At 44.5% G+C, this 26,385-nt stretch overlaps 1 protein-coding gene across 9 annotated transcripts; it reads right to left on the reverse strand.

Moving 5' to 3' along the window:
- si:dkey-174m14.3 (uncharacterized protein LOC563117 homolog) lies at nucleotides 1-25,846 on the reverse strand. Of its 9 annotated transcripts, none has more exons than XM_047338065.1 (8): nucleotides 25,368-25,459; nucleotides 21,637-21,674; nucleotides 11,999-12,203; nucleotides 9,166-9,327; nucleotides 8,482-8,548; nucleotides 6,265-6,372; nucleotides 5,797-5,877; nucleotides 1-2,297 (listed from the first exon to the last, which is right to left on the reverse strand). In XM_047338065.1, the coding sequence occupies exons 3-8, from the start codon at nucleotides 12,094-12,096 to the stop codon at nucleotides 885-887; spliced, it is 1,929 nt and encodes a 642-aa protein (XP_047194021.1). In that variant the 5' UTR covers nucleotides 12,097-12,203; nucleotides 21,637-21,674; nucleotides 25,368-25,459; the 3' UTR covers nucleotides 1-884. The 9 variants fall into 9 exon arrangements, with proteins under 9 accessions (XP_047194021.1, XP_047194019.1, XP_035000188.1 ...); XM_047338063.1 differs by lacking the exon at nucleotides 25,368-25,459 and adding an exon at nucleotides 21,857-21,909; XM_035144297.2 differs by lacking the exon at nucleotides 11,999-12,203 and having other exon boundaries at nucleotides 25,368-25,846.
- Nucleotides 25,847-26,385: the final 539 nt, after the last annotated feature.

The following is a 26,385-nucleotide window of genomic DNA, read 5'->3' on the forward strand; positions in this document are numbered from 1 at the left end:
TCATATGTGTAGTTTGTGCTTTAATAGGTGAATAAAACAACCAAAATATATAAACATGCATTGTCGTCAAAGAAACAAACTTACAGTGGCTTAATGGGGGGGTTGTGGGCATCCAAATCTGAGGTAGAATGGGGGAATAAGAAAACCTTTCCATGAAATATAGAAGAGCAGAAATTATGTAATACCGACTGTTCAGACAGATCTCAATACGTTCCATCAATAACAATATAACACTCATCAATACTGTCAAGTTCAATCAACAGAGGAAAACTAAATGTATTGTTCATTTTGGTGATTCATTTGTTCTCTTAAGTTTAACACTCACATTTAAATCCTCACAAGGCCAACGCCGTTTCAGTCGATTAAAAAATAATGACTGAAACTAATCTAGAAGTCAATTGTCACTTAATATACCTCTCTGAGTTTTCAAATATAGAATTGGCAGTTTTTTCAATTTATGTACAAGTTCCAGGTTTATCAAGATTTGTTGGATTGTTTTTGGATGTATCTCTTGCTAACGGCCACATACAAAATATATCACTCAATTTGTAGTTACAAGTATATATTTATACATGTGTAAATTTAAATACATAACAATACAAATGTAAGTGCGGCTTGAGCTCCACTTCTCAAGTCGGCCCAATTCCAACTCCCCACATGACTATGTCACTATACTTGCTCTGGACAGTCGTGGTGTAATCTGTCGCAAACCACAAGCTTTTAAATAACCAGCAATAGTAACAGGTTCTTGGTGCTGAGTTATTTAACTCTTGGTTTTTATTCAAACCATGTTCTTCCAAAGTGGTTCTGCTCTAACAGAAGGTGCACACCAGGGCTGTGGGTCTAACACCCTGTCAAAGAAGGAACCTGATGGGAAAAGTCCTTCAGTTCAGAAGAGTTCCATAGAGCTGGGCCTTGGTCAGACTGTCCTTCCTGGAAAGTCCCAGCGAGCCAAATGTTTGGTTGTACGGAGGAGGAGGGGCTGGAACCGGTGGTGGCGACTGGCTCGGCTGGGCTGGCAGGCTGTGCATCTCCACTTGGTAGTGCTGCAGCTCTGCGGCCATCTCCATGGACCTCTGGTGGAGAGACTCGGTGGAGCTGTTGGGGCTGGGGTCAACGTAATCCGTGCCCTGGCCACCAGCTGCCACGTTGCCCTCCCTGTCTTTGGAGCTCCCTGAGTGGTAGAGGCTGTGCTCTGACTCCTGGCTGTCCTCGCTTCGGTACAGGTGGGCTTGGCTGTGTGCCTGCCGCAACCCTTGGCTGCATTCGGGGCTGGCGCTGGCGGCCACCCACGCAGGGTCCATGGCGCCCGCTCCTTGATGATAAAAGTCAGCCCCTTCCTGGAAGCTGCTGTAGAGCGGCCCAAGTCGAATCTTAGCGGGCCGTACAGAGAAGTGCTGCTCTGAGAAGCTGTAAGGTGAAGCCCGGCCCGGGCTGCGGTGGGTGTGGGCACTTAAGTCCTCCACGCTAAGTTGTCTCCATCGACCAATCAGCTCATCCTCCTCGGGGGCTAAGGTACTGCCTCGACGACTGTCTCCGTAGGCTACACTTGGGGATGACGAGGGAGGGAGCGGCTCATAGGGCTCACTGAAACAGGAGGACATGGTGCGGCTGTAGACGGGCGAGCTGCCGTTCTGGTGGTGGCTCAGCTCCGTCTGCTGGAAGGGATGAGCGTTGGCGAAGCCTCTTGGACTGTCTCTCTCCCAGGATGAGTCACTCTTTCTCTCATAGTCCCCTGCATCTCTCCACTCCATGTAGAGGGAATGGTGGCGAGGGGAGGAAGCTACACTGCTGGGAGGGCCGTTGCCTTTGTCCTCAGATCCCCCTCCACTGAAGCTGGAGTAGGAGCTCGACCCTGCACGCAGTGTGGCTTGGAACTTTGCGAAGTGCTCCTGGGAGAAACTGGCCCTCAACCCGACAGATCCCTCCTCTGGATTGCTGTCGGTGGAGTTTTGGGGCCCATACAGAAGCTTCCTCTGACCGTGGAGATCCATGCTTGGCCTCCGCTCACGGTGCCGGTCATCAGGGCAGTACAGGGCCGTGTCGCTGGCGTACAGGTCAGATTTGTAGGCGGCGCGGAGCCCCAGACGCCCTCCTGGGCCCAAGCTCTCCAAAATAAAAGCTTGTTCCTGGGTTTGGGGGCTTGGAGAACGGGAGGCCTGGCTGCTGCAACAGGCCTCGTCTGGCTTCTCGAGTACTTTGGCAATGAGGGAGGCCGGGACAGTGTCCGGATAGGTGTGACAGAGCGGAGAATCCTCCATGTGCATGGTCAGTCGCTCCTGAAAATCCGCAGGCAGCTGGAATGTCAGAGAAAAGAGAAGGGCAGGGAAATATATGTTTACAGTGTTGCTATAAATGCTGGATAATTCTCATATGATAGTCTGAGCACCTTATTCTCATTGGTTGGTTTGGAGACCCTGTGGGAAATTGGCCCTGAACATCTGACACTGTCTGTGTTTTGTAGCTTGGTACAACTGTTGGTGGATGCAGGGCAAACTTTCTGGTTTCACACGCAAAAATGTTCTCTCATGATTACACTTTAGTGGCGTCAGACAGGACAAAACCATTGAACATAAACTGGCTATAAAGAAGACATTCGTATGCCTTTTCAATTTTTCTTTCTTCTCATGTATTATTTTGTATTTTTGTGTATGTACAGATTCTGCAAAGTTAAAAAGCCCCAAAGTCAGGGGTAAAAGGAGCTCCTCTCCCCCACAGAAAAAAATTGTGAAGCTCCTGAAATACCTTGTCAGTAATCCGCATGATACTTCTGGAAATTAGTGACAACATTCGCTTAATGCACACGGCCAATCGGAGCATTTATCAGGAGGGAGGGTCTTAAAGAGACAGGAGCTAAAACCAGTTGTTTCAGACAGAGGCTGAAAAGAGGAGCTGCAGCAATGGACAGTCTGAGGAAAGTGTTTCCTGAACATTAGAGCAACTAATGTCAACTAATAACACACATTAAAATTATGAACCTAACCTAGCATTATGTGTCTCCTTTAAACCGAAGAACATTTCACTGCATCTATACTCGATGAGTGCATATCAATAGAACGATATCTATTGCTCTCATTACAGTATTATTCTTGATATGTGTCTTTTTATCTAGTTTCTGCGCTATGTGTGTCAGTATGTCATATAGTACAGCGGGTGATTTATATAACCACAGCATGTGTGTTTGTGAACACGGTGGGGAAAAGAAATTAACGGATAATTTTCAGTGACAAGAGCCTCAAGAACAAAGAGATATAATTTGAGTGAGAATTCAGGAGAACTCAGTCACCCTCCTTGAAAGGAAGAAAGACATTGTTCTATTCTGAGCATTTCTCAATAAAAAAAAACCCCTTCATCCAATATCTGTGCCTCTCCATAGCAACAAGCATTAAACCAACTGCAGCACATCATCAACAGGGATCTAGTCGCTTGTTCCTAATTGGCAACGAGAGAAGAGTTAATTATAACTTAGTCGATAGAGAAAAGACAAACTCCTCAGAGAATATATACGAATGCATTTATTAACAGTTCTATCGCAACTTGGACCAAACTAAAAGGCACTTCATTACAGTCCACACATTTTTACATTTGTTTTGAACAAGATCACAATTAGCTTTTATGTGGCATTCAGAAACTCGAGCCCGGCTGTTTTTTATCCACCCTTTTTCTGTGCTTGTTTTGCAGCAAAACAAACGACCAAAGCACTTCAGTGGGCGCTGAAGAGCCACTGCACTCCTCAAAATGCTGCAGCACCATTCATCAATACGCTTTCGATTAGCTTCCACCCACAGGAGCAGCGGAACGATGGACATACACTGAGTGCATATATAACCTCTGACCTCTATTATGTTTGGCAGTGAGCCTGCGGAACAGTTTTTCACTCCATAACAGATCCTATACCGCTTAAAGCCAGCGAGTGCAGTCTTTGTGTGGGGGGGATGCGTTACGTAAACCAAATGCAGTTTGCATTGACATTTCCATTCACCTATATGGGTAAAACAGGGGGAGTGCATTCTTTTACCTTTTGGACGCACGCCAGCTTTAAAATCTACTCGTGTCACATGGACGAGGCACAAGGCCCAGGGCTGACGCAGTAAAAAGTGGTGCCAAGCTGGTCTGGTGTTACAACGCTCATCAATACACACACGAATCTCCTTTCACAAGCACAAGCAGGGAACCATGACAACGCCGTGGAGCGCTCTGTATTTACAATTTGACTGATATTGTCGTTTTAGCTCTTTGAATAGTTTAAATATTAATGATCTATCTAGTAATTCCAGAATTCTCTTTCTGTCTGTCCGTCTGCTCAGGTATTTTTTTTTAGAACCGTTCATCTTTTCTGCTTCACACTCCGCATGTGTATTGTTAAGGCCCAAGAAAATTCATGGTTGGATATTGTGAGATCGTGATACGTTCAATATTAACAAACGATCAAATAAACAGGCAAACAGCAATACGGATAACCTACAAGGACAGCACCATTCTGCCATTGAAAATCCAACTGCCTACGGTTTCTTCCAGCTCATACCATTAGCACATTCCACAAACCTCTGTTTGTATGTGGCTCGAGGCTACGTTCGATATTTAATAATCTTTGAATAAACAGGTGACCACAGCGCCCGGTAACAGCAGCGACTGGGACTCATCAACGTAAGCGACGTGGATCATGACAACAACACCTGCTTCACAACAGCTCTTTCAGCAGCAGCGGTGGAGCAGCGTCCGGGTTCAGCAGCAGGTCTACTTGCCGTGGCTTAATAACTGCAGGTCACAGTAAGTTTCAGAAAGCAAACTGCAACCAGCATTAAAGGTTCAGTGTGTAAGATTTAGGTGAAAGGGATCTATTGGCAGAAATCTTATATAAAATGATATTACTGCTGTTTTCACTAGTGTGTTTCATCTGAATTATACTAGTTGTCGTTTTCTTTGGCCTAGAATCAGCCCTTTATATTTAAATACTTTATATTTACATCTGGAGCAGGTCCTCTCACTGGAGGCAGCCATGTTTTTTACAGTAGCCCAGACTGGACAAACTAAACACCTTTTGAGTTTTTATTGCAAACAGGCAGGTTTACAAACGACGCTGCTCTAGTTCAGCAGAAAGTTTCTATACCTGGTTGGGAATTACAAAGTGTAAATTAAAATGACAGATTTATTTAGTATGGTATTATTGTATTTATTGTATGAGTGCGTATATGTCTTACTGGCGAAGCTCTATAATATCAGCTACAAACTTTTTAAAACCTTGTCTCACTCCCACCTCTCAGGACTCAGCAGAGGGTTATTCTGCCCTGGAAAAAATCACTTATTTCTTCAGTCTCTGCCCTTCCTGCTGTGACCTGCAGTCGTCATCGCTCCGCAGAGTCCCGTCTCTTATCTCCTCTGCTTCACAGAGGATGAGATGACCTTCAGTTATAGTCGAGACAGCACTTTTCCCCCCCGTCTCGTGTCATGAGCTGAAAAAATCCAACTTAGCGCCGCAAGAGAAACACTTCACTCACATCTCCTCTTCTCGCCCACAAATCACAGCCATTCTACCAAATATTTCTGGATCCCACTATATTGAAAGATGATTGGTTTTTTCTCATGTATGAAATTTCTTGAGTAAACGTGTAAAGTTGGGGGCAAAAAGCTTGAGGCTCAAATGGGTCTTAGCATTTGTTGGATGAGAGAATTTTCTACTTAAACTGATTGAACTCTGAATAAAATCAAAGAAACTGGTCAAACAAGAGTCAGACTTTGTTACTCTTTGATTTGAGTCTGAATAAAAGATGAAATGACAGTCATACTGAGACTCACCTCAGAGAGCTGGGCCCTGTAGAGAGACTTGTTGCACTGGAGGAGCTGAGCAGCCAGGTTACAGTCTTTTCTGTACAGCTCCTGTGGAGAAACAACGTGACAGCAACAAGACGAGAAAAGAGAGTCAGGAAATAACGTTGCTGATTGTTTTTATGGTCTCCGCTGGAGTGATATCCCTTTTGACATTTCCTCCTAAGAAGTGTAAAACTAAATCTGGCTGTTAATTACTGCAAAACATCATCTGTTCATGATCTGTTGCTTCCATGGTGATACTCGGTTTTCTTGCTTTTGCTTCTGTGGCATGTCAAAGAGCAATAACAGCCAAAGTAAGTGATGATGTTTGAAAACTGTTGCTGTGACCAACTGAGGCGATGCTAAATGAAATCATCCTAAATCAAGATACTTTCTGTTTCACTCTCTGCGACCATGTCTACTTTAAAGATCTTTTTTCACTGTTCCCTCACGTACATTGTCCTCTTGCAGCTTCTCGATGGTGAGCTTGGTCTCCATCAGGTGGTTGTTGAGAACGATGATCTCTCTGCTCAAAGCTCGCTTCTCGTCGTCATGGTGCTGGGACTGACGCCAACAAGAGAGGAGATTTAGAAACAAAAACAAGCATAGAAATAGAACTACATTTACAAACGGTGTAAAGCTGAAAAACAGTCATCAGAACTTACATACCGATTTTACTAGGTCAGTTTGGTTTTTCTTACATACTGAGCAGATTTTACCATAATGAAGCATTTGTCGACTTTCCTGTTCCAGATTCTACAAATAAAAGTTGCCACTCCCTCAAACACACCTCAGGTATTTAATGAAAATTCATCCAGAAGAAGTCACAAGAAATGTGGGACATTTTACTACTAAAACTACAATCCTGAAATCCTCATATAACAGACGGTAAAACATGAAATGGACTTCATCGTCAGCTAAAACAGATAAAGTCCCTTCTCCTCAGGGAGAACGTTACAGCTGCTGGTTTCTTCAACTAATAGTGAAACATCTGAATGTAACAGCGAAGAGAGAATATTCTACTGTTTCAGCTCAATTCTGTTTCACATGAGACACTGTAGAGAACGAGAAGTCCATAATTTAGGTTTGCACCAAACATCAGAGGACCGTCTTTCTTTAAACTGTACATCAGCTACAACTTGTGTTGAAAATCCTGAATACTACACTGGCGTCAAATTCAGTCATCGTAAATAAAAGGTTTTAAACTCATCGATAGGAGCTCTTTAAAGAGCAATGTGTTTTTTTTTCTAATTGAATTTAACGTTTTTGGTTACTAGAAAGAAGTCACTAGTGAACTGAGCACTCCACAGAAGTACATATTCTCCCTTTTTTAGATAAAGACAGAAATTAATGGTTTGTGTTATAGACTGTTTACAAAGATGGCAGCTTTTGAAAAGTGAAGCCAGATCATCTTAATCACCCCCTGGTGGCTGACTGCAGTATAGGCCATAAAAACCCCACCTCCTCCATAGGGCCTCTACTAATACTTATATATTGTATAACCAAATCAAGGTCTACATGTTAGAAATGATGCATCCAGAGTTCGTAACATTTTGTATGACGCTTCACTTAAGGTGTTTAGTAATCCAGTCCATTCTCTGTTTGGACGGTGACACATCTTTGTTCTTCGGGGCTCTGTGCTTCAGCGGATTCAATTTGAAATAAAACACTTGATTTTGAATTTAAGTACAAAGCTTTCATTTGAGCGTGTTTACATGAAAACATACAGCAGAGAGGACAGTGCACGAGACGAGCCCTTTAAACATAAGGTGCCTATTAGCCACTAGGTATTTCAAATTAAATTAGAATCTTTTATTTTATTTCTAATGTAATGTACAGTCTGCACTGTGCTGGACATTTTTTCCGTTGAGCAGAACTTTGACTCAGAATTTCTCTCCTTGGAAATATTGTGGCGCTCTATCACCGCTTTTATCTGTCTTGTAATTACGTTGTCTGTAGTTGAGCGGGGCCACGGGGTCAGATGGGTTTGTGGCACCTCTTGAGAAAACAAGCTTTCATGATTACAGAGAGACTTACTCATCACCTCTCACCCATGAGGAAGGAATATACGTGAGATTAATCAATAACAGCAGAACAGAAAAGAAAAAAAACTGGTGGCCATTATTAAAAAGAAATTATTCTCACAATAAAGCCGTTTGACCTCTAGCTCCTTATTATCTGTACCTGGTATCTCACGTTGTCATCACGTTGACGATGACCGATGTGATTATTATCTTGTGGCATAACAGACAACCTTTTTTCTCGGCTGTCTGTTCAGCAGAGACACCTGATGGTCATGCAGTGTTCTCAGGCAGCCGGCTTAATTGTATCTTCCCATTGGCAAAAGCAATGTCTGACAAATGAAGTGAGGTGCGCTGCACTGGGGAACAAAGGCTTCGCTATCACTCTGCCACTGGAAGGAGGACAGCCAATTGTAATGAGCCATAATTAACGTCAGGGGCCCCAACAGCGAGGCATTCATATTCAAATAGGCTCTGTAGCAACTCTATAACCCCATGACTTGCTTACATGCTTCTTTTTCTTCTATGTCTACGAATAAGCATTGGAATTCATAGGTCTGGATACAGACACACAGTCTCACACACACACACACACACACTCTCACACATACACACACTCTCTATCACACACACAGAGGCTTTAAACACTTACATTTCTATGGATCTTTTCCTCCAGATCTTGGTTGATGCGCTGCAGTGCTGAGTAGCTGCTTTGTATTCTAAACGACACAATAAACAACAATGCTCATCCGCAGATATCTGCTTGTACACACACACATACACACACTGTACATGTGTATAGTGTAACAGTGGGAGACCTCGCCAAGAGGAGAACAACCACCTCAGTGTACTGATGAGATAAATCACAGGCTGTGGTTCCAGTTTACAGCTCCTGTGACCTCACACTACTGATATGATGATTTAGTGAATGCTTTATTCATTTTATTTTGTCTTGTAATGCAGAGATTGTACAGGACAATGTTTGGGCAGGTCCTTTGCAACAGGGGAGGCAAACAGGTGATTACAAATTTACTACTTATTTATTATTTACGTTTCATTAAAGCGCCATCATGTTTGTGGTCTTGAGGTACATTTCAAAAAGACACTGTGGTTTAATGGTTGAGATTTGATACACAAAATAAATAAAAATTCAGGGGACTGATATCTATGAGAATGTGCAGTTTATGGATCCAAATAAAGATCCAGATCTACTGAATCCAAATGTGGTTTCATAAGGGGACTGTTGGGCCTTGGCACTCGACTGAGTCTTCTAGTTCATTTGGGCTTTTGGTTCATTTTCATGAGTAAAGTGTTGAACAGTGTATTTGGGGCCAACCTGCGCAGCTTATCGGTGAACTTGTCCAGCTCCTCCTGTGCTCGGCGCAGCTCTGTCTCCAGGTACTGCCGCGTGGAGTCGAACTCGCTCTGCAGCAGCTCCAGCTTGTGTGTTGTGTAGGACAGCCTCTTCCGTAAGTCCTCCTTCTGCTCCAGCAACGAACTGTGCACACACACACACACACACACACACACACACACACACACACACACACACACACACACACACACACACACACACACACACACACACACACACACACACACACACACACACACACAGCAGATGCTTGTTCTTAGGGCATATGGTGAGGGAGACGAGCCTGTAACTTGGGCATATCCTTATCTAAATGGACTTATAAGGGTCCATATATCTTTTTAATGCGCCCCTGAATGGCCGTGCAGAAGTGATGAGAACATCATGAGGGGGCGATAAAAGCAGAAAAGTTGTGTGTAAAAGTGCTTTGTATGAAGAAAGCATGACACCAAAACACAGATCTCTAATTAAGAATCCAGGCGAGGGTCCAGGGCTCTTTCTCTTTTCTGTATTAAAGCCATGCAGCACATCACACAGAAACCCAATCATCAGTGAGATTGGCCCCACGGACGGAAGAGAAAAAAAATGGATGGTGTAATCTTTGATGAAATATGAGCCAATGAACTCTAATACATCACATGAATAGACTGTGAAGGCTCAGATTTACGGAGCAGCGATACCCCCCACATGTAATTCAGCGAGACAGCACAATGATGACTATTTTTAAAGTATGTGCATTACCTGGGCTTCAATCTAATAAAAGGGCAAGTGTGAGTGGGAGAAGAGGAAATGTCTGCCGCCGTGATGTATCTGAGTGTGCACGGCCGGGCTTAATGGACCCTGTATTGACGGACAGATGGAGGAAGGAGGGTAATGACTCTATCTGCCGCCAGATAACAGATAGTAGGGGAGAGCGGATGGAGATGTGGTCACCTTGCTCTTTTCACTTCCTCTATTTGTCTCTTTTAACGAGATTATAGATGCAGCCGGCGGTGGTGGTGGTGGTGGTGGGGGGGGCGGGGAGACGGGGAGACGGAGACAGAATTCAGGTGCGAGTTCGTTTCGGTGCATTTTCCAGGTGACTAAGTGGGGGTGTCATCCACTTTTCGTCTCATTAATACGCATGGTCATCTTTTAAGCAATCAGGGGAATGAGAGGTAGACTGGGTCCGCCCACATTTTATACAGAACTACGTCAAACCATTTCTCTGTGGATATGTTGAAGTTTTTAGATTTTAAAAATCTTGTCGTATAAAACAGTTAAACTGGATTATTAATCTCAGGGAGTCACACAAACAATTGAAATGCGATTTTACTGACATGTTAACACTCACTCTACCCAATGGATTTAATGGATTAGCCACGTTTGCTCTTGCGTCTGTTGCTAACATGAGGTTTGTTTGGTCACAAGAATATTCATAAATTGACTTGAAGATGCAACAAATGATGAGATACGTGTATTTCTCAGAAACGAAGCTGCTTGAGAGGCAACAAAACCCTCAGTGGTTGGTGATAACTTTGACTGCCAGTGAAAAAAACAACTCTTTTGGCAGCAATTCCTCCTGCAAGACGACAAATTAGGCCTTTTTTTTTGTTTTTAATCGCTTGTGTTCTCAATATGACAAAGTACACGGTGCAGGATTAAGTTTGGGCAACTCATTTCACTTTGGTTTATGAAATGTGGTTTTCATGGGGAACAGAAATGTTAGGAAACAGGCCACAAGGCACAATCTGGACACAACATCGACGCCAAATCAATGTCAGAGGTTTTAAAGGCACCACTATCCTTTCTAAAGCTGTTTTCAGGCATGAACTCTGGAAAAAGTCCAGAGAATTGGGTGTGGATATTATCTGGAGTTTGTCTCTCGCATATGAAAGACACAGCAGGAGTTTGTCAGAGTCAGACTGATTCACAAGCTTTCTTCGCCAACGTGTTCTGGCACCTTTTTCATCCTGAGATGTTAGAATTATTTTTGCTCTTTTTAGTTTTGTGTCCGTTTCATGAAACGTCATGAACACACCCACTCGCTTGTTGTCATTTTCCCGGACATTTTCCCGCTGTATTCTCACACGGACCCAATCGGATGTTTTCTGGACATTTTTTGACCACAGCTCTTCTCTGGGTTTACAGAGAACTAACTTATGTTTCTGACTTTTTGTCCTTTATATTATTTTTCACTCAACCAATTATAAGTATTTATGCCTCCAGCAGCTTTGCACCAAGAACTGTTTTTCAGTCGCGACTAAATACTCAACATAATACAGCTGATAAATTGAAAAAAGTGAAATTATAAACTCACTCCGCACCCTGAATGTTGTTTATTGTTGAGCCTCAGTTTACACAGCGAGCCGCAGCATCTACAATCAAGTCAGTGAGTGAGAAATACAAAACGATTCAATGTACATCTCCACGGACTGGATGGCATTTGAGCGCCGCATTACCCAGCAGCCCCCACCTCCTCACCTCCTGCTTGCCTTTGATTGGCAGGTATTAGCAGGGGAATACAGGTGTTTGTTGTTTGATGGAGGATGATTTTACGTGAAGTAGCTCTAGGGATGAAAAATCCCCCATTAGTGACCTCCTGTGCGAACGGGCGCTGACTCAGACGAAATGAGTGCTTTCATTCCGCCGAGATGAGATGACGAGGCAGCGTGACTCCCGGGCCCAGAGAGAGGCGGCATGAGGCTGCCTGGGCGCCACTGGACGGCGAGAGGGGACACCTCGTGGGCGGATGAGCGGACAAACAGATACAAACGAGCACGGATGGATGGATGGCGTCTGACAGGTTCACTCTTACCTCTTTTTCGGATGTTTGCCGCCATTTCGGGGGACTTTTAAGGCGGTTTTGCCAATGTATATCTTTTTCATGGTTTGTCTGTGTTCCTTCCCTCTCATGTGTTTATAGGGGTTGACCACAGGGTGCCAGCATGTGTGTTCGTTTCCCAAAGGAAACCACTTAAGTCTGGCCTGCGGAGTTACTGAGCGCTCTACCTGTGTTGACCCTGCCGGACAAAGCAAAAGAACAGGTTGGCAATTAACTACGGTTCAAGCAAGGAACCTGTGTGAAGGACAGAGTCGATGTTCATGTTACCAGATATTTTGCAATCACAGTCACTTCGATAGCAAAATTCCTCACAGTTTTATCTTTGGAAGGGAAAGAAACACTGAAACAGCAGTGAACTAAATCCAGATTAACAACCCATTTTGAAGGTTAGCAGCTCTCCGGATGGTACAATGCATAATTCAACACTTTTAAAACAATTGCTGATGTAGTTTTTGGAATAATTTTTATACTGGTTTTGTTGGGGGGGGGTTGTACTTTCTTCTTCACAATATCACACTAGTAGACACGTTTACACGGACGCCAAAATTCCAATACTCACCCCATAAAAACTGTATTTTCTGATTAGCTATTCAAGCCTTAGTCAGGAATATGAATGGAATATTCTATTAGCAACTGGTGCAAACATTATAATCAAAATCATGTCTTATTCTGAATAAGGTCAACAGCCGCTCTGCTATTTCCTGCAAAGATACAGAGGAAGTGGAAATGAAAGAATCAGACGTCAGTGTTAAATGTCAAACTTTGGCCTCAGTCCTTCAGATTTAAAGTTCAACAATCACAATATCCAATATTCTGATTAAATGAAATGTTTCATGCTTTCAAACCACCTGATTGAACTGTTTCCCTCAACATGTATTCAACATTGGGATAAACTGGTGGGTTTTAATACCCATAAAAACCTGTTATTTCTCCATTTTACATTCAAACACTAATCTGAGATCTCTGCGAGTGTGAGCTTTTGGTTTCATCTGATTTCAAACAACCCGACAACTGTCACCCGGGAAATACATGAATTGTTATTTTCTTACATTTGGGCCTTGTCCAGCTCAAACCAGGAATACAGAAATAGCTTTAATGTAGAAACCCATCACCAACAATAAGAGGCTGATGGGGAACATGTATTGTTACGGCCTTTAAAATAAAATAAAATGTATTTTTGAGTTTTACGGTTACAATTACATCCTTTCTTGACACAAAGCTACTTCCTAACACTGGTGGTCAATGCAGGGAATTTGTCACAGGCAGATATCAGATTTAATCCCTTTTGCAACATCTTCATCTCCTTTACGTCCAAACACATTAGCTGAAACCTCCACCCGATCCCAATGACAAGCATGTGACAAGGCCAATACATCGTACGTCGCTTCCTTTCTGAATATTTCTCCCACCCCCCCACACACACACACACACAAATGGTGCGGCATCAAAGCCTGATCAAAGCCGCTCTGATCCAAGCGCCGGACTGTCCACTCGGAAAGACAAACACAGAGAACAAGAATGTAAAAACCAGACATACAGAGAGACGTGTTGGTCCTCTGACTCCCAGTCGTTGGGAGGTGATTTATGCTGTTGGCAGAGGAGGCAGAGGAGACGTGTACTCCTCCAGATGGTGACAGCTCACCACTGCCACTGGAGCCTTCACTCCAGCTGCTTCCCTGTGAGTCATAGCACACCAGCTTTGGATGTGTGTATGTACGCATGTGTGCAAGATTAGGTGGGTGTGAGCTTGTCTTTGCGTGACCTGTAAAAAGTGTGATGTTATACATGGAGCACAATACATGTGTCTTCATGTTTATTTGCTCTGGCATGAGTGCGTAACTGCACGTGTCTGTGTAATTTCTATGTGTGTGTTATTGCTGCAGCAGCTGCTCTGCCCATTCAATCCCCGTCGCCTTGGGATGAAATAAAACAACACTATCGGCCATTAAAGTAAAAAAAAGAAAAGAAGAGCTGTTAGTTTAGCGATACGTCTGCAGGTGTCAAAACCACACTTCCTCCCTCGCTCTCCTTCCCTTGCTTCTCCTTCCGATCCTCACACTGCAGCAAAAACCACAGTCGGGGCTCGTTCAGATGGCGCTGCCTGCCACCCACTCGTGCCACGCTGACATTTGATAGGAACTCAGAGCATTGAAAAGGAGAGGAAGGGAGAGGTGGAAAAGTAGAGGACGCCAGCTAGAGTAGTTGCGTTTTAGCCAAAAGACAGGGGGAGAGGGAGAAGCCAAATTAGAGAGGAAAAGCAAAGAGTGTGGGTGTGACGCCTCACTGAAAATCAGTTCAATCCTCTCCCCCTCCCTGCCTCCATCCATTTCTCCCTTTCTGCCTTCCTGGTTGCATCCACCTTGCAGACAGATTGGCTCTCAGGAAAAGCCCTTATCACAGGCCCAGACCTCAGCGTCAGAGCGGGGGAACCCGAGTGGCTGACTCATCCAGCAGCAGCAGCAGCAGCAGGGATAGAAAGCGAAGAAGATGGCCTGCCCTGTGTGCCTTCAGATTAACAAGGCAGCTAACCTGCAGCAGTCACTCAGCCCAATGACAAGTGCAGTATGACTCAACCACCTTATTGGAAAAAAATCAACCGTCAAATGAAGGTGCTGTTCTGTGAGTGTGTGTGTGCGGGGCATTGGTTTTCGCAGGAGCTGACACCTTAAGCCGTGTTCGGACATCACTTTGGGGTAAAATCCGGAGAATTGGTTTGCTTTTCACACATGCACAACACAGCGGGAGGTTCTCTGCACAGACGTGTTCACAACAGCAACAAATCCTCTGCATTATTCAGTTCAGAGGTGGAAGCGACGTATCGACTCCGCTGCGGAGATCACGTGATTTTCTTGAAAACACACCGACACCAGTGTCGTCTCTGATCACCACAAACACGCTTGACATATTTATCTTCTACGTGTACGACACCACTTTGTCACCGGGAGATATTAGTTTTCTTTTCGTTTGTTTGCGTCTGTTGCGTGTTGGAAGCGTCATCAACCCGCCACTTGCTCGCGGTAAATCCAGCGGGGGATCCCTCGCTGTGTTCTCACACCGACTTCTCCTGGATGTTATACTAGGAGGTATTATGAAGTATGAAGGCATTTTATGTTTTTTTATGTTTTTTTACGTTTGAAGAAGTGGTCGCCATTTACTTCAATTGTATTGGATTTGGCCGCAACGCTGTTTACCCCCCCCCCCCTCCATTGGCATAGTGGTGGGTAGATAAGGAGTGAATTTTCATTTTTGGGTGAACTATCCCTTTTATAGATTAAAAACCATAGCAACAAAACTCAACCCAAACCAGAATCCAAGCTCACTCACTAAAACTCAAACCTTTAACTCAATTTCCAAACCTTCTCATTATTGTATGCTACATATCAACGGTTCTAAATTACTTTCGCTTCTTAGTTTGTAAGTGAGAGGTTGATAAAATCCCAAATCTGTCCTCTCTCCTTAATTCACTTGGCTCATTTCTTTGGTTTATGACTTGTTGGCTGAGCAGTCATTTATATTTGGCTCATTCTCACAGAAAAATAAGGCCAATGTTTGTCTTTTTCAGCCACAACCAAAAGGAGACAGGACGGAGAAGCACAGGCAGCTTTAAAAAGGGTTCGGCTCACACACACACACACACACACACACAGAACGCCGCCCACCATCACAACATATTGTTTACAAGTAGAGCTCAGATGGACAGGTAGTGATTAGACACAACAAAAGAAACCACCTCTGCAAATCTGCTGGTCTGCAGTGCACTGCTCTGTTTCCACGTATCTGTGTAAGGTAACACACACACACACACACACACACACACACACACACACACACACACACACACACAAACACACACACACAGACCTTATAAACTCACCAACAATGAAGCCATGGAGAGGACATTTTCGAGGTCCATTTTATTTTGAGCCAAGAGAGGACCTGCAGATGTTTGAGAGTTGAAGTTTTTACTCAACGCTGCCTCTGCAGGCTGGAGCAGGTATTATGACAACATATTCACATATACAATTTTTTCACATGTCTGTATAATAGATTGAATTGCATGCAGCCCCACAAACAGAACAGAATGGGCTGCATGGGCACTGACAGCACAGAAACACAGTCCCGGGGACTCTCTCAACCCCCCCCCAGAGGGATGTGTTTTGATGCTCCAGGTTCCGACAATGGGTGGGATTCGAACCAGACACCTCAGGTGCCTGAACCCACCAAGTCCGCTTTGCACTGGGAGCTCTTCTCTGAGCACTTATCAGTCTTCACTTTGGCTGTCGGACTCTATTCCTCAGCCTTTTAATCTTTCCTCTGGGTGCTGGGTCTTCAAAGTACAACAAGTTGCCTACGGATCAAACACACAACCATAAAATGTCTGAATGATCCTGTTACTCCAGTTCCTTTCCACTTGGCCACCATGACCTGGTCCCAATCTTTCCTTTGGACAGCCCCCAAAGGAAAGAGTCAAAATCTCTTCAGATGAAGCAAACACTCTTCATCTAATTAGCTCAGCATCGCAGAGGACCACTTAGAAGTTCTGAGGTTCCATTTCTCTGAGAGGCATAAGTGAATATTGAAGTCTTGCAGTCACAGTAAAGAGATAAAGACATAAATGCTGTTGAAATGGACCCGACCAGCTCAGGGATTTAGCAGTTTTGAGGTCAAAGGTTGGATCATTCTGATGCTCATTGAATTTTCCATTGTCAAAAGGAAAAAGTCAAACGCTCCAAGAAACCAAGCTCGAGTGTTCCTGGTCAAATTGCTGATGGCGTTAGAGGACCACATTGTTTTGAAGTCTTCGGTTCAATCCCCAGACACTGCACTGAAATTTAAAATCCATCTCCTAAAATGATTTTAAAATACTTGTCAAAGACTCAATATTGGAAATATGTTTTATTTTTTAATTAGCTCAGGGATTGAGTTTGAACCTTTTGAGACACAAATTTTTTAAGTCCAACACCCAGAGATTCTGACTAAGATGAAGATCTGCTCTGTAGATTTAAGGTAATCGTTTAAAAATGTTTAAAGCACTGAAAGATCCATAATAGAAGAGTAGTCATTATTATATTTGCCTACTACATCAATAGATGCTAATATAAACAGCATACACGATATATAGTTATTTTTGGTATTTCAAGGTATATATTATTAGCGTGCAAAACTATATAATTTTAAGACTTAGTTTCATGACATCGTGAAGCAGCGTGGGATCATGGGAGTTGTTGTTCTCTTGAGGCAGAAATCATGTTCCCAGATGAGGTAACGTGTTAAAGTTTTATTAACCGTGACCAATACAAACAGTGGAAGGAAAAACCTGCATGCTGGCTAACTGGCTATCGAGTTTTTCCTTCATCATACATTATTTGCTCCGGAATCCGGAGAGACGAGCAAAGTCACGGGTGAAGTGGCTATGACGCAATCAACAGGCAACCAAAATGTATTCATGTCTCAGTCCCACCCACAGGATGTGGAGGTCCCCTCTTAGACAGGGCGGCAAGTCGCCCCATTACAGAATTGTATTACTTATGGTCCACACTTGGCGAAGTGCAACGGTCCCCTGTTGGCGGGGTAGTGTTGTTTGTGAGTGTGTGCGTCCGTAAGTGTTTGCCTCACACTCTTAAACACGGGCGGCGGCTCTGATGTACTTACTGGTCCATCCATGACTCTCAAGAGGCATCCTAAAAAGCCTCAACTCAGGGGGATGCATGAATGGAGCTTTTATATAAAAAAGAGAGACTATGCGGGGAAAATATAGAAAGCAATATAGCACTAACAGCTTTCCAGCATACCGCCATTAATGTAGTGTTGCTAAAAAAAGGACTCGTAATCTGTGACCTCCAGCTTGAGATCATCACAGCAACAGACATTTTCAAGAGAACATTAATTTGTGGGGAAATAAAAAAACTCTCACAGTTTGATACTGCGCATCCACTGTGATTTATATTTAAAAGGTTTATGTTTGGTTCAATGCTTTAAAAAAAAAAAAGTTCAACAGTTTGGGAAATACGCTCAGACTGTTCAGTTTACTGCAGAGAGTTATACAAGATCACGAACAGCTCGTCTGTGTCTGTCAAAACAAAATCCACAGAGCAGTGTTTAAAAATGAGGAGTAGTAGTTTTACAGGGATATGCTAACCTCACTAGCTTCATATTTAGCATACAGGCATGAGTGTAGAAACAGAAAGACAATTGTGTTGTTTTTATAGTTTCTTGTAGACATTTTTGTATGAATCAGGCAAAAAGAAATAAGAATGAATATTGCACATATTAATATTGGGCCTTAGAGGTTCAGGTAGACGTAGTTCAACCTTTAGACAGCACCACGCTGTGAGTTTCCCATTGTTTTCAGTCTTCATGCTAAGCTACACAAACCATTTCCTGGCTACAGTGCAAGAAGCATCACGGCCCTGACTCAACACATCCTGTGAACTTCTGTGTAAAAGCTTCAATTCGAGTCAAATGGCCAAAAAATTGAGTTATGCAGTGAAGCCCTTCAGACATTTATATGGTCGACTGCTTCATCGTCACGAGGAATAAATCCGACCTGCATGTGTCGGACCCCTGGTGCTGAAGAGGGCAGAGGGGAGCAGAAGTAATGGGGTTGTTGAGGTCCTAACAGGGGTTAAGATAAAATACGCTTAATGACCCCCAGAGGAGCTATCAGTGCTCCAGGAGACAGAGGCCTGGAGACAGAGTGGGAGAGAGGGGCTGACCGTGCGAACCACAGAGGAGAGATGAGAGCATTAGTCTGTTACACCAACACTGTCCACTTAGGCAGATTAAAACTAACTTCTAGCCTCTTCAGACCAGCCGCGTTCCCACAGCACTTACATGTCTGCTCGGGCTCTTATCCATCACCACTTCATCTCAGATAAAAGTCCTGATTCATCCGGGACGACACAAAGGGTTTAATGCGTCTGCTTTGTATCCATAAGCAAAATGAAAGAACGTGCGTGTTTGATCGGTTTGTATATACTTGTGTATACTTAAGTCCTTTATTAATCTTGTCATTACTTGGTCCATCGACCCTCAACAGCTTTGGGCACAACCGCGCAAACTGTAATTATATTTTAGACGAGCAAATACAAAATAAATAAATAAAATGAGAAATATACAGTATTATTACTATTAACAAATACAAAACACTTTCTTCAAGATCACATCTGACAAGGAGGTTATGTTTCCACCCCCTGTCCGCTTGTTTGTTTGTTGGTTGGTTTCTAAGCAAGTTTACGTTAAAGACTACTGAACTGATTTCTATTTAACTTAGTGGAGGGATACAGTGGTCAGGGTCAGGAAAGAACTCATTGAATTATGGTACTGATACGGATCAGGGGGCGGATCCAGGCATTTTTCAAAATCTTCTTTGATTTCTCCGAGAATAATTCATGATTCTTGATGAAATTTTTTTTTAAATTTGGTTAAGATCCAAATAAAAGTCCAGCTCTAGTGAACTTAAATGTGGTTTCATGAGGGGACTGTTGGATGAATGTGAAATGTAATTTTTGAGGAAACTGCTCCTGAATCTCTTCTTATAAACTATGTCAAACTTTGTTTTCTTGCTACTCAGGGACAACGTGTCATCATCCCTCTTTCAATGAGCAGCAGAATCATTTTTTGCCATTCATTCCCAAAAAGCAGCTGCTCCCTTTTTTTGTTAGTTTCAACTGGTGTCGATCTAATTTCTAGAATAACACACTTCAAATTAGTTCGAGCAGAAGATCAACGTTTGCTGTTTGCCTGAATATTCTGTCTTTAAAAACTCTTAAAAACTTGAAATGAGCGAGATCTGCTCTGCTCTGCTCTGCTCGGCTGTGTAAGCTCCGACGCTCTGATGTGTCTCCATGTTAGAATTTGCATCTCTATCTCTGCCACAGGGCCCCCGACGCAGGAGCCCGGCCAAGGGAGGGACAGGGAAGAGGGGGAGAGGGAGAGAGCGTGAGACAGAAGAGACGAGAGATTTCAGGACATTTCATCATTGAGTCTGGAAGGCGTCTCGGAGATGAGGGGTGGGGGTGGCTGGGATGTAAGGTCAGACTCTCAGGTGGAGGCAGCTTCCTGTTTAACCTCGTCACAGAGGCCACAGGCGACCTTGTTTCCTCTTAAGCAAAAAGCAAGGAGAAAAAAGCACAGGACCCCCTCTTATCTCGGCAGAGCTGCTATAATTCAATTAAAGCTGTGACACAGAGGTGAGGACAATTGATGCCTCGTATTGAGAAACACCCCCGTCACATTAATCACCCCTCATCCGCTGGTTAAACGGCTTTTAAACTCTAATCTGCCTGAAATCATGGTATTAAGAATAATAAGGAAACCGTCAGTAATCAAACACAAAAGAGAGGAAGCTCGGGATCTATTTCCGTGCCAGATTAATAATGGCCCATTAGTAATATGTACTAATTAAAATCTACAGTAGCACAATGAGGAACGAAAAGGAAGAAGAAGAGCGAGAGAGCAATGTTTGCCTCGCCGCCTCGATTTCCTGTGTAATGCAACTTTAATCAGAAAAGTGGGGAAGCGCTTGCAATTTTTGTAATGAGCTCATTAAAAATGTGTTTGTGCAGGCGCATGAAGGCATCAGCTGTGTTATTACGTGAAGATTTTAGATGCAAAAAAATGCACAAAACAAATACACACACAAAAAAAATCACTTATTACAGCTGCAATTAGTTATTCATATATTGGTAAAACAGGGAAAATCGTGAATTATTGTTAGAGGTGCATTCCGACAGGTGACAGTCCAAAAACATGCAGAGGCGTATATGTGTTGCAGCATTAATGTATTGATGAGTAATTTTAAAAGCCCTATTGATCGATCCCTGAGAGAAGAAGCTTTTTGAGTAACGCCACACAAACACACTGCGGTGCATTTCAAGCCGAGACGTTTCCTGCCACCAAAGAAAAACACCTTTTTTCAAATCTTCGACAAACTATCAGCAAAGCAGATCCTTCCTCCCAGCGCTGCATTAGTACACAGAGAGCATGAACTGACAGTGCGAGTGCAGCCACATCACATACAGATGAGCACACATTCACACACAGAGAGGCAGAGACAAAATCAAGGCAGCTTTGTAATCCAAATCAAAGATTGCAATACCTTCCACGCACGCAGAGCTTCATCCTGGAGAGATTCAAAAAAAAAGAAAAAAACGTCCTGCTCCCTGCAGCCTCGCCGGGGAAGCGGGAGAAAACCCCTCTTTCTTCTGTGTGCTATCTGGATTGGTTTACCCAGGTCTCCCTTAAAGCTCAGAGAAACCCCAACACATGCACACCAACGACGCCACCCCACCACCACCACCACCACCAACGCTGCTGTCGCCACCTCCAACACAACCACGCCACTCCAGCATCAGCACCAGCAGCACCAGCAGCATCAGCAGCTGAGCCAGGGGTGGGGGGGGGAAGACAGAGGGAGTGAGGGAGAGAGACTGTGCAAGAGTAGAAAGACAGGAGAGGAAGAGTGGGAGGGAAGGAGCTTAAAGGAAGAAGACAGGGAGAACGCGGGGGCGTGATGATGGAGCGCTGGAAGATATGTGCACAGAGAGAGAGGGATGGAGAGAGCGGGGAGAGAGAGAGAGAGAGAGAGAGAAAGAGAGAGAGAGGCTCACCTGATAGCGTCTATGTTGATCATCTCTTTGTCAGGCACCTAAAAGAAATGACAGCATGTTAGTGGACGGGACCCGTCAAACTGACCGGGAGACGCCAAGTAGAGACTCACTGCAAAACACACACACACACACACACACACACACACACACACACACACACACACACACACACACACACACACACACACACACTCATTGGAAAACAAGAAATGAAACATACATATTCAGCAGGCACACTCTCCGTTTCCCTCTGTTTTTGTATGTTTCCTCTCCTCTCTCTCTCTCTCTCTCTCTCTCTCTCTCTCTCTCTCTCTCTCTCTCTCTCTCTCTCTCCCTCATTCGCTCCTTCCTCCCCCCACCTCTTCCCTTCCCCTCGTGTTCGTGAGCAAGCCTGTGCAACGCTCATCAGACTGCATCCCGGCTGTCTACATCTACACTTACACTCGAGGTGAGAAGAGAACAATCATATCATAGTGTGAGGGGAGAGGGTGAGAAAAGAAGCAGGGAGGGAGGGAGGGAGGAAGGAGGGAGGGAAGCGGAAAAACCTCCATTGCAGCCAGACTGCAGATACATGGCAAGCCCCCCCACCCCCCCCGTGAGGGATACCAACCGCAACTCGATATCCCAGTCGAGGTGCTGGATCGAAAAAGAGTAGGAGGAGGAGGAGGAGGAGGAGGGTGAGAAAAGAGACGGAGGAAGAGGGGAGCTGTAGGAGAGAGGGGGGGAGGTGAGGGGGAACAGGTGGTTCAATCTGTTGAATCTTACATCGCAAGTCCCAAGCTGTTTGGGAGAATACGTTTTTTTGAATATACCAGTCTGCTGCTGGCCCTCTTTCTGAACACAATGAATTATGCATCATTTTGAGAATATTCCCCCAGAATTCTCCTCTTCGTTCAGGTTTCGGGTGCAGGCCTGACGGAGCGCGGCGTCCGCGCTGCTGTGCTAGCGCGTTCCGTGATTTGGAAAAGGCGGGAAAAGTCGGGTTAGCCCATCTGTTGTGGGGAATAGCTAATGAGGGAGGCGATTGCTGCAGAGGGACGACTTGATCTTCACAGTCAGGTTTGTCAGTGTGTCGAAGAACAAACGTCTTTATTTAAGACTGCAAATGTATTCAGGGGCGGTGAAATCTGATTGGCCCCTGAAGTGCCTATTTCCTGTCGCAGCAGTAGTCTTACCGATTAAGTCCTGATGCAACATATGTGTGTATCTATCTTTGAGCGCGGGTTTCTGCGTGCTTCTACCTTTAGAGACACGTTCATCCACGATGTCATCACTTTCCAGACATGTGACTGCTGAAATACATCGCGATTTGCGGGAGAGGTGAAATGCATTATGGGAAATGTAGTTTAGCCTGTATACACGTTTTTAAAGTAGTGTTTCAGACAATGGCTGACGATCTAAGCGAGGGGAGCGATGTTGAAGCAGAGCACAGCAGCGTTTCATTGACGAAAACGACAATGGAAATAACAATGAAGATTCAGACCCTGACGATGTTACTGCTGACACACTGACCAGGGCTGAGTCCATGAGAGACAGGTTGGAGGAGGAGGAGGAGGAGGAAGGAGGGGATCTCTGCAAGTTTGCTGGCTATATTGTTTTTTTTAAATGTTCCCAAAGTTTAAGGAGAAGCCAACGATTTACAATAAAAGCCACATGTTTAAGCTAACAAACCTTTTTAGGAAATTAAAGGTTTCGTAAACATTGGCATTTCTGTCAGCTCTTCGGAAAACCCTCAGGTTTTAGGTCGTTGTCAATGCTGAGGTTTTAGAGTGAGCTTTTATGCAACATCTTCGGTCTTAATGGGTTGAAAAAATACTACTTTCTTACTAATACTAACAGTAAATAGGACAATTTGTTAAGAAGTTTTATTTCTAAGTGTTCAATGTGCTCGAACTAGGCACAAAATAATAGAGCTAACAGTAGGGAATTACTTAAAAATGCACTTTAATCAGGAATTGTGCATGCATGCTGGCCATATAATTGGCCCCTCTGTGTAAATTGTGGCCCCATTAGTGCCCCTGAGTTTAGAAAAATCGTAGATCTGCCCCTGGTCTTTGAGTTTGCGTCTTCGGCGAGTGCACAGCAGAAGGTCGTGTGCCTGTGAAGAATGTTTTGTTACTGCAAGGACTTGTGTGAGGAGATGAAACTTCACAAACACACACACACACAGACTCTCACACACTACACTGCGATGAACACCAACAGCCTCACATGCCCGGCTCTCAGCACCCACACCACCCACCTTTTTTTCAAGCAGTTGCTAAGGTGACGGCAACGGCTGAATTTTAATCAGACAATAAATTAAGGCAACGTGATCTTCTCCTTCATTATTAAATGGCAGCGGTTCCGATTTGTGGAGATGTGACGGGTTTGTTTTGTCAGGTGTGTTGCGTGAAAGGACGCTGACGGACTGCGAATCAGAGCAGTGGAATCAGTCGTTCAGAGATGCTTTACAATGTCCAGGGAGAAAGAGTTATAGTAATAATCTACTACTTGTGATGAATACATTCATTATTTAGGCAGTAACGGCTAATTGAGCCTTCAACCATGTCCTCCTGTGACATTTACAGGTCTGGAGAAACCACCGGTTGCTTTTTCCTGAGGAAAACAATTGTTTAATCAAGTTTTTCTGCATCCACAGCCACTTGAGCAATGGTTGGTAAATGATGACGGTCATGCAATAAATGCTGGTGAGTGGGCTGACTCAGTAAACGGCTGCGTTGTTCAGGTCAGATTGTTTGCGTGGAGGAGCTGCTGATGTGTAGAAAGCTAATGAGCACATAAAACACGCCGCTCGCTGGTCAGCAGGAAGCAGCGCTCCTGCTCAGACGCGTCATCATCCTCCATCTGAGTCCAGGATCAGCTGAGCGGTCGCATCTCTGTCTGGATCAGCGGGATAACTCACACTCCAAGTTTGTTTTGTTTGCGCGAAGACAAAGCAGTTGGATTTGCTTTTGCTTTGATAGTTACCTGTGAAAGGGGGTTACCCGTCTTAATGAATCAAAAGAAAACAATAACAGCACTTTGTGATACACATCAGCCATGCAGAGCTTTATAGCATCTTTCAGCTCTTTGTTTTAGGTTTTCTGGTTTCTGTTGACTCTCACGGATTTTATTAGCATCGTTTTTTGGACGCAGAAGGCGGCTGTTGTGAGAAAAAGTTCTTAAAAAACTCACTATTCGGCACCAAACGACAAATTTGCCACTAGGCACTAGGCCATAATTTCCCTAAAGTGGAAAGTGCAAGATGGCGGCACCCATAACAAGGATGTTTTAGCTTAATTTCTGTACAAAGGGAGGAAGGGGAGACACGTTGCCCATCTTTATTTACCGCTAGAAGAGAATATCTGACTTAGTCCCCAGAAACATGATTTCAACTTCAAAAGGTGATCGTATGTCAGTGGTGTGTTTACAGCTTGTTTCTGGGAAGCATTGTTTTTTTTAAACAAATTGCTTTGCTTTCTATATGTTGAATGGATTATTACCTGTATGTGTTTTAAAACATGGACTAAAACTAAACCCCAACCTTGTCTTGCCTCTTTTTTCCCCAATATCTCTTAATAACAGAGCAGGAAAAGAAAGAAAGAATCTAGAACAGTTCCCTCAAATGACCCAAAGCTAAATTTATTCTGACACCAGTTCCGACTGTGACAAACAATATCCGCTCCAATCACAACATATGTTCGGAGGCCTGGCTTTGAATTAAGACTGGGACCATTTGTATCACTCACCATGTTGACGCCCCTGGGCAGAGAGGCCGATCTGCAGGGGTATCTGCTGAAGTCCCGGTAAAACTCTGGAAAAGGACTCCTCGTCTTAAACCCTTGACAGAACTCTGGAGGTGGTGGAATCACAGTTTCCTCACCTATCTCCAGCTGTGGCGGTGTGTCGGCCTCTATCTCCAGGTCCGGCTGTTCGCCATTGCTCCTCACAGCGTCAATGTCTGTCTCCAGATAGGTTTTCTGTGTCAGGTCAGGGGGAGTCTGCTCTTCTTGGGGCTTCTTCTGCTTGAGTAAAGAGCCCTGCTGCTGGGCCATTGAGCGGGTCGGCCTGGGGCTCCGCTGACTCACCACTTGGACCTTTTCCTCAGGCTGATCTGGGTTTGGGTTGGTGGAGCTGGAGGGAGAAACCGGTTTCACAGATGCCTGCAGGCTGTTTGGGTCGAGCACGTTGGATGCCACCTCATCCAGGAACTGCGAAAACTTCAGTTTGGCTTCAATCTCTTCCTCCAACAGGCAAACAGTGCTCGTGTGGGTCCGTCCTGAGTCCCTCCCCTGACACAGCCCACCTCTCTCTGGCCATGCGTGCAGCTTGTTACGATCGCTGCCTCCTCTATGATCGGCCTGTGGATGACCTCTCCCATAATGCCCTGTGGAGCGACATGCTCTCCACCTCCTCTCCTCTCTGAGTCGAGTTTGAAAAGCTTCCCGGGCTCTGTTTCTTGATGGAGCTGTGCAGGAGGCCGGTCACTCCCGAGCTCCAGCTGTACACACTCCCGGTGGCTTCACTGCTGCTCCTGCCGCCACCGGGGCTGCTGCTGGGGACTCTGTGGCTGTGGGACGACTGGTTGGAAGCAGGGCCTATCAGCTCCTCCAGCAAGACCTGATCGCCATTAAACACGGGACCTAGGGCTGTAGAGGAGGCCCAGCATCTCTGTGATGGCCGGCCCTGCTTAGCGCTGCCTCTCTCGGAGAGGAAGCAGGCCGGCCTTGTCCCGTCCATTGGTTTGGGTTCTGTCTGCATGGATGT

Source organism: Hippoglossus stenolepis, chromosome 20, assembly GCF_022539355.2.
Source record: "Hippoglossus stenolepis isolate QCI-W04-F060 chromosome 20, HSTE1.2, whole genome shotgun sequence".
Taxonomy (NCBI): Eukaryota; Metazoa; Chordata; class Actinopteri; order Pleuronectiformes; family Pleuronectidae; genus Hippoglossus; species Hippoglossus stenolepis.

Excerpts from the sequence above, each read along its gene's own strand:
- si:dkey-174m14.3 (XM_035144296.2), bottom strand. The coding sequence starts at position 13,854 with ATGCCAGAGCAAATAAACATGAAGACACATGTATTGTGCTCCATGTAT. Across the intron at positions 12,204-13,562 it reads GAGGACCAACACGTCTCTCT|GGTCAACACAGGTAGAGCGC; the intron begins GTATGTCTGGTT and ends TTTGTCCGGCAG. Across the intron at positions 6,373-8,481 it reads AGGAAAAGATCCATAGAAAT|TCCCAGCACCATGACGACGA; the intron begins GTAAGTGTTTAA and ends TGTTGGCGTCAG.